Genomic DNA, 15,703 nt, shown 5'->3' with positions numbered 1-15,703 from the left:
ATATATATATATATTCTCCATACCACAAATACATTCGAACAAGGTTTAACATCAGATAGCATCATACAATTGCAATTACAATTGAAGAAAAGATGGCATCATATAATTAATAACATCAACAATTAAATCTTTCAAAAAAAAAAAACATCAACAATTAATAACTCACATAACTCATGTAACGAACAATCACCACAATTCACATATGAACAAATTATGAATTACCCTAGATTCCAATATAGGTTAAAATGACAGTTAACTGAGCAATATAGCAAACAGTGGCGGATCTTGAGTTAATTTGTTGGGATGTTAAACTTCTATGGAATATATATTAAATGATATCAGATATTAATAGTGTTTAATAACCAGCTTAGTGGTATATAATCTTTGAAAGTATCTAAGATTGGGGTTTGAATCCCCACAATTAGAGGTGTCAAAAGGGCCGGCCCGGGTCTGACTATAGAAATAGGCCAACCCGGTCCGTTTATGACTGGTTCGTGAATTCTAGAGCCCGGCCCAACTTTTGTATGGCCCAAATGGGCTCGGGCCGAAAAAGCCCGAGTGCGTTTTGGTTAGTTTTTTTAGGTCCGGCCCGACCCAACAATATGGGCCAATGGGCCGGCCCATTTTTGACACCTCTACCCACAATTGCAATTTTTTTAACACAATATTTAAAATTAGAAGATAAAATGTAAAAAAACAAGGTAGGGATAGGTTCGAACCTGCGACCTTAAGAATTCTATGGCAACCCCCTTACCACTGCAACAGTGGAAATCTAACAATAATATACTACTAATATTTTATATAAGGGAAATATGGGGGATGCCGTGGCCCCCGCCGGTCATAGAAAAGATCCGCCACTGATAGCAAACATCCAATTACAGCTAAGATGGAAAAGGGTATGCTCAAGGTTTTTCTGCACGAAGGTATGACGCTTAATGTCAAGGTTGAATAGAACAATAAGGTCTTTGATGCAAAATAAAAGTTCTTCTCTCTCTAGTGCAAATGGATCATCTAGGTTTTGATGGTGACTAACTTCTTTGTTAAGCAAGTATTGAGACATTAACTTCTCATGGTAATAATTATTACTTGAAAAGTAATGAATTGAGTTTTTTGTTAATCCACTATTGTATGTATTCCCAGTTTGACCCAAGAGGTCATTATTCTAGTGTGGTTTAGAGGGGTGTCTATATGACGACGGTCATTCTCGACCCGTAAGAGAGGATATCCAGATCCGTCACAGATTGGGACTTAGTTCAGACTAAAACAGTTATCCTCCAAGCCTATTAATCGAGAGAACCAAGTGATGGCTTGCCCTTGTAGTTTTAAGAGTACGAGGCCCAACCTATTAAAGGGGTTCAACATAGTTCTAATTCTCAAGCCTTCACACCATCTTGTGAGATTTGGGTCGCTAGTACGTTACGTGAGCTATGAGTTCGTAACGTGGGTCCGACTTTAGGCAGATGGAAGCAAATGTGGTTCGCGTGTGGTGAAAGGGAGCATGTCTCCGCATGTGTGGACTCCACGTGCACATTACTATTGCGCTGAAGAGACACAAAAGGGTTTCGTCGTTTCCTGAATAAAAAATTAAGGGAAAAAATCTCTTCAATTTTATGGAAGTTTTAAACCACCACAAAATAATAAGGTGGCAACTAGGCTACCCATGAAAGAATGATGGGTAATTTACCCCAACCAATACACATTAGCCACATAAGCACATATTCATGAACTATCTTGACCCCACAAATAAATTGCTCATTTTCATTGGTTGGTGGGTAAATTACCCACCATTCTTCAAAGGTAATTTAGAAAAAACCAAATAATAAGCATTTGTTACACAGGCGTCACTTTTATACTAAATTGTGGGAGTTGTTTAAAACCTCCTAAAAAAAACGCCGCAATCAAGCACATTTTTTTGTAGTGTCTAACGTTTATTTGCAAGAGTTATCTATGCAACATTAAAGACACTCTTGTGTACAAGTGTGAGTTATGTTGGGTATCAGAATAATAATAATCGCAACCAAAATAAAGTTGAAACTGTTTAATGTATTATTGTTTATATTTCTCTCTATGCAGATTGCATAATAAATACATAGTATAGACTCTGTTTATATAGCAGTGATTGCTATTTTATTTATAATTTCAAAGAGAAACTTATTCTCTTCCATACAATTCTTACGGTAAAAACTCTATCACCATTTATTTAGTAAAAAGCTTTTATGGTGTTGACAATTTCAATAACTTAAAGGTAACTTTACATCTTCACAATCTCCCACTTAAAGTCACTTTTGTGAACTTTCGATCATGCCGTAGGAGGATCTACACCATGTAAATTTGTCAGCATTGATTGACTTTGTCATAATATCTGCTAAATTGTCTTTGGTGTGAATTTTCTGCATATCAACACTCCCTTTCTCTACCACTTCTCGAACAAAATGGTATTGAACACCTATGTGTTTTGTTCTCGAATGAAAGACTGGATTCCTTGCAATGTGCAATGCACTATGACTGTCACAATACACAACAATTTGTTGTTGACTGTGCCCGAGTTCTTCCATTAGTCTTTGTATCCAAATAGCTTCCTTGCAAGCTTGCGTAGCTGCCATATATTCAGCTTCTGTAGTAGATAGAGCTACGACAGATTGTAATTTTGACAACCAACTTACCGCTCCTCCTGCAAGTGTGAACACATAACCAGCAGTAGATCTTCTTTTATCAAGATCACCTGCAAAATCTGAATCAACATAACCTTTGACAATAAATTCCAATCCTCTGACACATAATGCAACATCTAAGGTTCCTTTTATATATCTCAGGATTCTCTTAACAGCATCCCAATGTTCTTTACCAGGATCCGCCATAAATCGACTAACCGCTCCCACTGCTTGTGCAATGTCTGGCCTTGTACATATCATGGCATACATAAGGCTTCCCACCACTGATGCATAGGGTACTCGAGACATTTCTATCCTCTCTGATTCATTGCTAGGATTCATACTGGAGGATAATTTATAATTGATAGGAAGTGGGGTAGATATTGGCTTACAATCTTGCATGTTGAAGCGCCGCAAAACTTTTCGTAAATAATTTCTTTGAGAAAGCCAAATATTCCTATCTTTTCTATCTCGATGAATTTGCATCCCTAAAATCTTGTTTGCTGGCCCCAAGTCCTTCATATCGAACTCCCTAGCCAATTGTGCATTTAATTCTTGGACTTGATCTTTGTTGGGTCCTACCACCAACATGTCATCCACATACAACAACAAAATGATAAAATCATTATTACCAAACCTATTGTAGTATGTACAATGGTCTGAATTAAGTCTGTTGTATCCAAGGCTAACTATGAAAGAATCAAATCTCTTGTACCAACATCTAGGCGCCTGTTTTAGACCGTATAGAGATTTGGTCAACCTGCAAACCAAGTTTTCCTTTCCTTGTTCTTCAAAACCTTCTGGTTGGAGCATATATATTTCTTCTTCAAGCTCTCCATGAAGAAAAGAAGTTTTTACATCTAATTGTTCAAGATGTAAATCAAACGCAACACACATAGCTAAAACTATTCTGATAGTTGTGAGTCTAACAACTGGGGAGAATATTTTATTGAAATCTATACCTTCTTTTTGAGCATACCCTTTAACCACCAGTCTTGCACGATATCGTTCTACTTGATCATTACTATCTCGTTTGATCTTGTATACCTATTTGTTCCCGATGGCTTTCCGACCCTTGGGAAGTTGAACAAGTTCCCAAGTTTTGTTTCTATGTAAGGCTTCCATTTCTTCATGCATTGCTGCCATCCACAGAGAAACATCTTAGCTTCTTTCAGCCTCCTGAAAGGTTGATGGCTCCCCATCTTCTGTTAAAAGACAATATGCATCATGAGTTGTCATTACATAGTCTGAATGCCAGGTTGGTGTTATAATCTGACGTGATGATCGTCGAACGTTTGTATTATTGGACTCATCCGGTACTTGTTCATCTGGTTCTACTTCAGAAGAATCATCTTCTTTAGACTTCATTTCTATCTCCACTGCAGTAGTTTCTTTGGCAGTGTTGTCATGTTTCTGCTCACTTTGCAGTTCATTTTCTGCAAAGACTACATCTCTGCTAACAACAAGCTTGTGAGCAGTGGGATCCCACAAGCGATACCCTTTCACGTTGTCAGCATAACCCAAGAATATACATTTTCTAGACTTTGGATCTAGCTTTGTTCTTTCTTGGGAGTTGTACATTGCGTACACAGTACATCCGAACACATGTAAGGAAGAATAATCAGGTGGCTTTCCGTTCCAAATCTCCATTGGTGTTTACAAACCAATTGCGGTTGATGGAGATCGATTGATCACGTAACAGGCGGTTTTCACAGCTTCTGCCCAGAAAGACTTAGCCACTACTGCTGTTCTCAACATGGCTCTTGTTTTATCTAAGAGAGTTCTATTCATCCGCTCTGCTACACCATTCTGTTGAGGCGTATGTGGAACTGTGAATTGTCTTGTAATACCCTCATGTTTGCAGAATGTCAAAAAATCACCATCTACATATTCTCCTCCATTGTCTGTTCTTAAGCACTTTATTCTTTTACCAGTTTCAAGTTCCACTTGTGGTTTGAATTCCTTGAATACGGTAAACACATTTGACTTCTTCTTGATTGGGTACACCCATAATCTCCTAGAGTGATCATCAATAAATGACACAAAATATTTTGCTCCTCCCATGGATATTTGTGGTGACTCCCACACATCAGAATGTATCAAGTCAAGTATGTATTTGCTTCTAGTAGTTACTCTGGAAAACTTCAATCTATGTTGCTTGCTTGTCACACAGTGCTCACAGAAAGACAAATTCATTGTCTTGAGCCCAGGTAGAAGATTTTGTTCCGCAAGAGCTTTCAAACCACGTTCCGACATATGGCCTAGTTTATGATGCCACACCATTGTCGTTTCTTCTTGGCTCGCTACAGCAGTCAATGCATTAGCGTCTTGCAATGTATCCCCCACAAGCATGTATAGATTGTTAGTGAGCTTTTCTGCTTTCATCACCACGAGGTTTCCCTTTACTACTTTTAAGTTTCCACCTTCAGTGTGGATCTTGCACCCGAGGTCATCCAATTGCCCAATAGACAATAAATTATTCTTCAAGTCCTTTACGTGACGTACCCCTTGTATTTTGCGAATAGTATCATCATGTGTCTTTATTTTGACAGTACCAATCCCAACAACTTCTAAAGTGTGATCATTGCCCATGAATACAGATTCTTCCGAGATAGGTTCATAGGTGCAAAACCAATCCTTGCGTGGAGTCATATGCCATGTGGCACCTGAGTCCACTATCCAGCCATCATTGAGCGCATTTCCACCTTTAGAACTAATTGCTGCTCCGCTATACAAGATTTCTCCATCATCTCAGGTACTTGCTACACAACCTTGAGAGGTTGACGCTTCTGATGTCTTCTCTTCATTCCTTTTGTTGTTCCAACACTCCCTTTTCAAATGCCCGCTCATACGACAACCGTAGCATTTGAAATTCTTCCTTCTCTGAGGTTTTGATCTACCACGATCTTGACTCCCACTAGATCCTCGCTCTGTTGATCTGCCTCTCGCCATCACTAAAGCCTCTGCTTGCTTTTCTAACCTTTCTTCCTTATTCTTGCGTCTAGATTCTTCTTCAATAATTGCACCAGCAACATCATCAAAATGAAGAGAGTCAACAATATTGTTATTTGTAATATTGATGATGAGTTGATCATATGAATCAGGTAAACTCTGAAGTAGAAGTTCTGCACGTTCATTTTCAGCTATTGTGAAATCTGAGGCTGTGAGCTGAGCAAATAGTGTATTCATGGTATTTATGTGATTTGTTATTGATATGGATTCATTCATTCGGAGAGTGTAGAGCCTCCTTTTTAAGAAAATTCTTGTGTGAAGTGACTTGACCTCGTACAATTTAATAAGAGCATCCCAGATCTCCTTTGCAGACTTTTTCTCTGCAATACTTGATAATACCGAATCTGCCATTGCTAAGTGCAAATTGGCAACAACGTTGTCATCCATCTCTTTCCACTTTTGATCAGTGATATCTGCAGGTCTGCCATCAATTGCATCTAGGCAATTGTCTTTTCTTAGAACTGCCCTTATCTTTAATTTCCACAGTGAGAAATTACTCCCATTAAACTTCTCAATCTTAAATTTTGTTGCCATGGTTTTGAACAAGAAAACACTATTTCACCGTGAATAGTACAATATACGTAAGCAATATTGTATGTATTATCGTATACTTGAACAAATTTAGTACACGTTAACAATCATTACAAAAGTATACAACCACACGTGAGAATAGTAACCGTGAACAATAATCGCAGCGGATTAGTGATAACGAACCAAGTGCTCTGATACCACTGTTGGGTATCAGAATAATAATAATCGCAACTAAAATAAAGTTGAAACTGTTTAATGTATTATTGTTTATATTTCTCTCTATGCAGATTGCATAATAAATACATAGTATAGACTCTGTTTATATAGCAGTGATTGCTATTCTATTTATAACTTCAAAGAGAAACTTATTCTCTTCCATACAATTCTTACGGTAAAAACTCTATCACCATTTATTTAGTAAAAAGCTTTTATGGTGTTGACAATTTCAATAACTTAAAGGTGACTTTACATCTTCACAAGTTATATGTCCCACATCGGATAGAAGAGTAAAGATTGAACACCTTATAAGTAAGAGGATCCATAAACCAATTGTCTTAAGATTTTGAGAAAGAGTGTGGTGTCTCTTACTTATGCGGTTGTTCTAGTTTCAATGTGGACGGCTCCCCCGACTCTCCTCAATGACCCAACACTCTACACCCCACTTTTTTGCACATACATTAAAGGAATTTTGCAACCATTTTGTAGGAGTTATCTATCCAACATCCAACACACTCTACTCCCCATCATTTTGCACGCACGTTAATGTAAGAGGAAGCTCATATCTTTTGGTTCATATTTGTTATCTACTGTCATTGCTATTTTTAATTAATTCTTAGAAGGTTTAGTTTCTATGCAGGGTTGAATCCTTTTGACCGATTTTTTTTTGGTCAAGTTACCCAAAATTTTTATTTCTGTTGAACTGCTGATTAAATTAATATAGCTAACTACCCCAATAATATATTTTTAGCTACCTCTAACAAACTCATTTGTAAAAAATTATCATAAAAGGATAAAAATTATTACTTGATTAATAAACTTATTTGTCTTATTTTGACAATTCGATCTTCACAAAAACCATAGATAAAGCATTTTTAGCAATAAAAATTATCGATAGTCAAATGCAAATAGCCTATTTGTCTATCTTAAAAAAGAAATTGTTAGTCTATTTAGCAGATATTCAATTATGAATATATTTGACTTCTTGGTCAGCCTAGTTTTATTGAGATTAAACCTATATATAATATTTGACTTCTATGTAAGTTATTGTTGGATTACGATGGAAGCTTGGGAGATTGTCCATCATATTGTGTCAAAGGTAACTAAACAAGTGGTTTAGCACCACACTTTAACCCAAAACCTTAAAACAATGATTTTATAGGTCTTCTCATATATAAGTTAAACCAATTTTATAAGCAATGTAGAACTTCTAAGTCATAATTGCTACACATGTGTGTTTGAATTGAGAATAATTTAGCAGGGGAAGAAGAGAGGGGAGAACTTACTTTTTATTTTGAAGTTAAAGATGATATAAAATATTTTATAATGTCTGTAACTTAAAAATGAAAAAATCGGTACAAAAGAGTTGAAAGAGTTGTTTTGTTTGTTTATATATAGTATAGATTTTGTGCGATTTAGAGCCGTTTGTTATAGCTTTTTAAGAAAAAAAATATTTTTTTTTATAAAAAATAATCACTGTTTAGAGTGTTGTATCTGTTTATTACAACTTTTTAAAGAAATCAGAAAAATAGATTTTTTTTTAGAGGAGAGAAAAAACATGATTTAAAAGATTGAACTAATTTTTATAACAAAAAATCTCTTTTATATAGTTGTATTCAAACAAACTAAATTATTTGTTAAAAAAAAGGTGATTTTTATCCCAGTAAATAGATTCTGATTTTTTATAAAATCTCTAAACCTCTAAACTATTTCATATCAAAATCACTTTTATTTTAATGTGTAACAAACGACCTCTTAGGCTTTGTTTGGGAGTTTGGAGGGGAGGGGAGGGTTTTGGAAAAAAGGAATGAGCAAGTGGAAGAAATAGAAGACATTGAAATGAGAGGGTTTTGGAGGTTAATTTTTTACATCCCCTCATTTGGGGGAACTCAAAAATTGTATTGGGGGTTATGGATAGTTTATATGAATTTTTCAAATTCAATCTATGTGTTATAATATTCTTAAAGTTAAAAGTATATTAATCATAAGTACTAGTTTATCATTCTCTAAAAAAAACTGTTCTTTCAAAAAATATGAATTTTTTGTCCATATGTTTTCAACCTCCGAAGCCCTCCCCTCCCTTCCCTTCCCCTCTAAACTCCCAAACAAACCTTAGTTATCAAATGTATGCAGAGTATGGTATATGTGGTGGACGTGTTTTTCTCCTAAATTCTAACACCTCAACCATTAATTCGAGAAAAAAGGCAACTAATTTGCTTGCTAGTTGCTACCAAGTCTCTCTCATTCACTCCCTCAAATTTCTCTGCTCCAAAACAACCAATAATCTTTCTTCCTCATGTAAACTCTACTTTTTCACCTCCAATATCTCTTCTTCTCCAACAAGCAATCCCTACCTTTTCAATCTATATGCCAATGGCTTCCCGCTTCCTCTCATCCCGTCTCCTCCCAAAGTCTCTTGCTGCTCTCGCGGTCTCTTCCACTGCTTACCTCTGTGTCAAGAACAACACCTACGTCACCGTGTGCTCAAGAACGATCACCCCCAATTCAGTACCATATCTTCAATTTTCCTGTTATGTTGATTTGATTAATTGATTCACACTTAACTTTTTCTTTATTCTGTTGCTTTTAGGTGTGTTATTTCCTTGGCAAATGTTATATAGAGTATTCCAGACAAAGGAACGTCTTTTTTTCCAGCAACTATTCCAACACATTGATATGAGAGTGACGGAGGATAATCTGCTTCTCCGTCTGCATTTGTTACAACTCGATAGGGAAGATGTGAAGATCTATGTGGATCACAAGACTATTACCATTAAAGATGCTCATGGTGGTAGTATCTTTGGCATATTTGGCGATGGTAGTCGATTCACTTACACACTTGAGTTAACTGAGCAATATTGCAAACATCCGATTACAGCTAAGATGGAAAACAGTATGCTCGAGGTTGTTGTGCCTAAAATGAATAATGAAGAGGATATGCTCAACGTTGTTCTGCAAGGTGTGACGATTGATGTCAAGGTTGAATAGAACATTATGGCACGGGTCCTACGGAGCAAAATATACACGAAAAAGTCACAGCATAATGAATATATAATATCCAATGGAAGAAGTCTGATAAAATTTAAACATGAATAGTACACAACAATGATAAACATATGAAATACTTCATATTTTATCATATGGAACAACAAATGAAACATATTTTAACGTTAATAATCATACATTACTACTTCATGATAAACAACATTTGAGGTCATAGTTGTATTGTCGCCATCTTCATAAGTTATTAGTATCTTCAATCCGTCTTTTGCCGCACTTATTATTCTGTTGCAATATAGCGTTCTTAATGACTTGCCTTCCAGGACCAAGATGGGTAGACTTGTTGTTGGTACCATGACTATCAATTAAAGGAATCGCAACTACATAGCATATAAATTATGATAAGAACACTATACAAACAATGAATTATGTAAACATACGGTGGAGCAAAAGCATAGTTCGACATACCAATTGTGATGTCAGCTAAGGGATTTCTTGTATTTGCATTTAAGCGTTTGTGACTTTGATCAATTGATGTGCTGGAAACTTTGGTGCGTTTTTTGGCTGATCCCATATGCTAGAATACCTTGAAATCGATATACCAAGTTCAAATTACATCAAACAGCAGCATATTCTATCTCCATGAGTTATGTGTATATTAGAGAGCCATCGGTTGTGTCGGTGATATTTTCACTTGTATAATATTGATGCAGTGTGCAGGTATTGCTAAGACATTACTTTTACTTTTAAGCTCATAAATGTTGGTTTATTTTGATCACATGGGATTAGTCATGGTTATTGTTGTTTGATGTTAAGATTTTTTTTATTTTGACCTTTTAAATTTATTTACATGTTTGGTCATGAAATTGACTGCTACGGAATCAACAGTACTTTGCTTCAAAAAGCATTCTGTTATGCTATTTCCTTATAACATATTCATTCTAGTTTTGTTTTAAATTTGTGTAGCTTGCTCTAAAACATGTTCTGATTTCAAATGAGCAACCAAATTATGAATTTGTGTAAATAAATGTTACTCCAAAATGAAAAGAAGGTTACTGAATAAATCAAAGATATGAACAATGATGACAGTGAGCATCAAAATATAAACAATTTGATCAAATCATTCAAACCACATGATTTTGATATAATGTGGCAGCATAAACAAAAGAAGTGAAAATCATCTTCCCTGAAAACGAAATTAAACTCCCCATCTTCAGAAAAATTTACCTCTGCATGTAAAGGGTGAGTTCTGTCATACTTTAGAGAATGACGTTCATTGGTTTAAGTATAATTTTTCTTTAAGTACAGAATTCTGAAATGTGGAATGAGTGCATGAACAGCATGGTTTTTATAGAGGGATATGTGAAGATTGATGCATGATTATGTGTGTAAACAAAGCTGCACCATGAATAACATATCTGAATCAGAACATAACAATTTGAAAAAGAAGAAGAGTGTTAAGGTCGGAATTGATTGGCATGCAGGAGTTTATATAGAGGGAGAAGAGTAAAAGAAAAGCATCTGATTGGATGATGGAGGTACATGAAACGTCTACAAACAACGGTTGAGATTTACTTGGGTGGTTGGCAGTTTAGGCTAGCAATTAATATGGGATTAGGAGGGAAATTAGGGAGAGATTAGGGCAAAGGTGCCAGCTCATCAAGTTGAGCGTTTATAATAAAGGATAAAGGATGGATCATCTAGGTTTTGATGGTGACGGACTCGTGTTGCTTAATTTGTTAAGCAAAGCATTGAGACTTTAACTTCTCATTGTAATAATTATTACTTGAAAAGTAATGAATTGAACCTTTGGTTAATCCAATATTGTATGCATTCCCTTACAACCTGATTTCATTTCATGTGATGAAGTGCAAGACTAGCTATCTAGTAATGTGACATGTAGATGATGCTATTCCAATTATGATCATATTATAGGTTATACGAAGTTGAACTCTCTCCAGTAATAAGCTAAGTTCTATGCCATTGCCATTACATACTGAGCCATCCAAAACACGTTGTTAAGTCTTTATTTTGTTATTTTAAGAGATTGTACTTGTACACATACATACACAACAGAGAAGAAGTAAAGGATAAAGAATACTTGTGCTAAGGATTTATTTTTTCCCGATCCTAGAAGTCCAACGTAATGGAGACTTGAGAAAGAAAAAATGATCAGTAGTGTGGTTTGAGTGAATTATTGTGCATAAGCTTCCAAATCAATACTTTAATTTGCACAGTAGTGTGTTCAAAGATTGCAAACATTAAGGAAGTGATCGCTGTTAGTTACATCAATTTTAAGAGATATTCAGGGAGTACTCAAGTTAATCCTTAAAATTTTAAGGTTGCATCAATTTGTCCTCATAATATTTTTAAATGGTCTCTCAAATTGCAAATGCAAATCAATTTTTCCTTCTATCTGAATCTATTATCAAATGCATCCTTGACATTACTATTTTAGTTTCAAATTCATTACCATATTGCAATGTGAATGACTATATTGATACAAATACAATCCTACGATTTTAAAGACCTATTTGAGTATTTACTCAATATTCATGGCTATAAAGGAAACAATGGAAATGGTGGAAAAGAATCATGTGTTGCAAAATGGCCATATTTGGGACTATGCGAATGAGCTTAGAAGAAGCAACCTAGGTCAAGAGTAAAGATAAATGGTATCCTTGTTCGTGAGGCTTCACCACAATTCCAAAGCTTTTATATATTGTTAACACTAAAAAAAAGTTTAAGGGCTAAATATTGGAGCCAGAATATGATATTCCCAAATGACAAAAAATCCCATACTCAAGAAAATGTAAATTGTGTCTATGTCCAGAATTATCGTAAGGATTAGTAAAATCATTAACCATCCTTATTCATTTCGTAGGGTTATGATTCCGTTAATTAAGGAACTTGTATCCCTATGTAAACGTCTATTTAAACTGTACTATTCAGCTGTAATAAACACATGAATAAAGCAAATATTTCTACAACGAGCATAAAGAAATCTCATTTTGCACTTGTTCTCTTAAATACAGTAGGTAAGGAAAGACAAAATATTACTCGTCGTCTGCACCATTCTGTGGCATCAATCTCGTGCCAGAGTCATTTATCCGACATCCAAGGCACTCTAGACCCCACCTTTTTGCAGCCACATTAATGGACTCCTGCAACAAATTTGTAACAATTATAACCATTATGAAATATAGCTGCAAATGATGAAAGAGTTGTTCTTTATATACTTCTTCGTGGAAAATTTTAAAGCTTTTACCTTCATGTTTACGTCTGGTAGATTAAAACAAAAATACAAGGTTGACTCCTTTGAAAGAGCAAGCTCATAGCTTTTGGTTCATGTTCGTTAACTACTATCATTTCTATGCTCTAACATCTAAGCAGGTTTAGTTTCTGTGTAAGTCATTTGGGTTTACAATGTCATAAATAGGGTTATTGGTCGTTGACATTATCTAGTATTGTTATTTGCTAATTCAGGATTTTATTCTATTTTATATTATCATACTCCAACTCGGAATAATAACAGACTGTTTGGGTGTTTGGCTTTTTACTATTTGAGATGCTTTTGTTTTTTTTTGAACAAATTTGAGATGCTTTTGTTGATTAATAAATAGTGTTTTCTTCATTCATAAAGTATCTGATATAGGAGTAACAGGAGCAATTTTTCTAAGAGGAGTACTTATTTGAATAACCCAAGAAAATGAACTTCTAAGAGTCGTGAAACAATCTTATGGATTTATAGGGTGTAAGAAAGGGATAGCATGCAAACCCAGATATTTTGAGGAAATTAAAGTCAGGAAGTTACTATATGGTTTAGAGTGGGATGAATTAAGCTGCAAAAGAGTGGGTTGAATTCTGTTTGAGAAAGGGGTTAGTGTTGTGAGGGTAGTTGTAAGGGGTTAGTGTTGTGAGGGTAGTTGTAGTTCCGATGACTAGTTCCGAGGACAAGCTCAGCAGACTTGATGATATCTAGTTGAGACTAATAATACCTGGTGGTTCCTTCCATCTTTTTCTATTGGTAACCTAACAGTCTTGATAAATGTATTAAAGTCGAGTTGATGAAGAAAATCTGCTTATCCTATCACATTGTATATTAAGCTCATCTCTTTCCTTTCTTTATTTCTCCCTAATCTTAATATAATTGGACTCAAACAGAACTATCAACTTATAAGCTGGACCAATTATCCTTCTAACAAGTCTCTAAGCTCCAACTAAACAGGCACATTCTTTTCATAACTTAGTTTAGTGCTGCTTATCCACTATTTGCACCACAAGATTTTAATGCATGCATCAAAAAGAACTATCGAAATGCTCCGGTAAAAATAATGAACAAATGCTAAAATGAGTAGCATAACATAAACAACCAGTTAAATGAACTAAACTCACCATAATCTTTTTAGGCAGTGTATCGTTCTTTTCCTTGTTGAAATCATCTAAAGTAATTTTACGGATTTCAACACGGATTGTGGCTTGAGCCAGCTCATGGATAGCATAAAGGGGATTATCCTCAGTTCCATAGGAAGCAAGCTTAGGATCCACAATCTGCACTCCAACAAAAACAGTTACAAAACAAATCAAGAAGCACCTAAAAAGTATTAACCGAAATCAGAGACAAAAATCGATAGACCTTAACATCAATCCGACCATCTACGAACATGCCAATGTTATCGTTGGTGAAAGCACTCTGGCTATTAAGTTTAAGAGTTTCTATCCATAGCTTATGGACGCAAGCAATTTTATCAACAAAAGGGATCAAAAAATGGACGCCGGTAGGAAGAGTTTTAAAGTACTTTCCATATCGCTCAATGATATACACTGTCTGCTCCGGCACAAAGTTAATTCCAAAGTTCATCGGAGGTTCTGCATATTGCCTGATCAGAAATTCAATTTCAATAAATTTAAATAACAGTATTATTATTATTGCGAAACCACATTAAGGATAATAAATTTAACTAACTTGGAGATATGATCATAGTAACGGCGACGAAAGTGAACATAACGAACGGAGGAGAATCGATATGAGGTGTGGTTAGTAGTTGAAGTTAACGCAGACGCTAAGGAGTGGCTGAAACAGAGCAATGTAATTATAGCAGAATAATAACTGTTAAATAATGGTTTAATGGAAGAGAAACGTGATTAGTAGTGAGAATGAAACTAATAAGTAATTAACCTGGAAATAAGATCTCGGCAACTGCGGAGATGACAGATGGAAGAGAGTCGAGAGGGAATGGAAGAAGTGAGGTGGTTAGCAGATGTAGCTGATTCCGCCGCCGCCAAGGACCGGGTAATAGAACGAAGTGCAACTCTCGCTGAATTAGATTTCCAAATGCTTGCCATTTTCGTGATTTGGCATTCTGAGACCTTCTCTGCAACGGAAACCCCTTTTTCTTCATCTTCTTTCGTGTTAAACAAGTTTTTTTGTTCTCAATTCCCGGTTGCTTTTTCTAAACCCCTACTAAAACATCTTCTATCATTTTGTTTAGATTTTGACTTTTTTGACATTTGTATTATCAAAAAAATAAATTGACATTTTCTAGACACAAATAATTAAGTAAACGAAAAACAAATTTATTTTATACATGACTTAACCAAACCCAGTTTTACTCCCTAAATTTATCATATGTACTATTTTTTAGGAAACCACGTAATTAAGTACCAATACATATTAACTTTGTTTCTTTCAATAAAAATACATATTAATTTGATTGTTAAGGATTTGAATGCTACGTTGTAAGAACGTGAGTTTAACTTTCATTGTTAGCGTTAAAATCTTGTTGGTAGAAGTACCTCTTTGAGCCTTATGCACTGCCATAATCTTGGTGAGCCCCTAAAATAAATGATAAATCTGTAACGCTCGAGGTTGCATTAGTTTATAAATCTCTTTATAAACTCTTCTTGAGAATCTTATCAATCCGATGTGGGACTAAATCCCACCAAGTGTTGGCCAATAACAGGTTGCATTAGTTAGTCCTTGCATTATCAGTATTTTAAAATGGATCTATTAAATTGCAAAATGCATATCAAGTTTTTCCCAATATATGAATATGTTATCAAATGCATCATTGTACTCATTTATTTTCAAGTTCGATCTTTTCTTGGGACGCGGCCTCGTCTTGCATTTAGTGAACAGGGTGAAGTTTTTAGCCTGAAAGTAATTCCTAAAGTCTTGTGGTGGTGTGAGTTCTGTTGCTATTCGGTGGGGGGTGTGGGGCGGTTGTCCATCTTGCCCATCCTATGGGTTCTACTTTTCTTTCTTTATTGCAGGGTGGAGTTGCAGCTTTTCG

At 35.4% G+C, this 15,703-nt stretch overlaps 1 protein-coding gene across 1 annotated transcript; it reads right to left on the bottom strand.

Annotated features, from left to right (window-relative positions):
• Positions 1–9,253: 9,253 nt before the first annotated feature.
• On the bottom strand, positions 9,254–14,899 carry LOC11443487 (uncharacterized). The gene is made up of 7 exons (XM_003602372.4): positions 14,590–14,899; positions 14,377–14,484; positions 14,047–14,290; positions 13,806–13,961; positions 12,471–12,574; positions 9,879–9,996; positions 9,254–9,790 (listed from the first exon to the last, which is right to left on the bottom strand). The coding sequence occupies exons 1-6, from the start codon at positions 14,754–14,756 to the stop codon at positions 9,918–9,920; spliced, it is 858 nt and encodes a 285-aa protein (XP_003602420.2). The 5' UTR covers positions 14,757–14,899; the 3' UTR covers positions 9,254–9,790; positions 9,879–9,917.
• Positions 14,900–15,703: the final 804 nt, after the last annotated feature.

Source organism: Medicago truncatula, chromosome 3, assembly GCF_003473485.1.
Source record: "Medicago truncatula cultivar Jemalong A17 chromosome 3, MtrunA17r5.0-ANR, whole genome shotgun sequence".
Taxonomy (NCBI): Eukaryota; Viridiplantae; Streptophyta; class Magnoliopsida; order Fabales; family Fabaceae; genus Medicago; species Medicago truncatula.
This window is presented reverse-complemented; position numbering and strand designations above follow the sequence as displayed.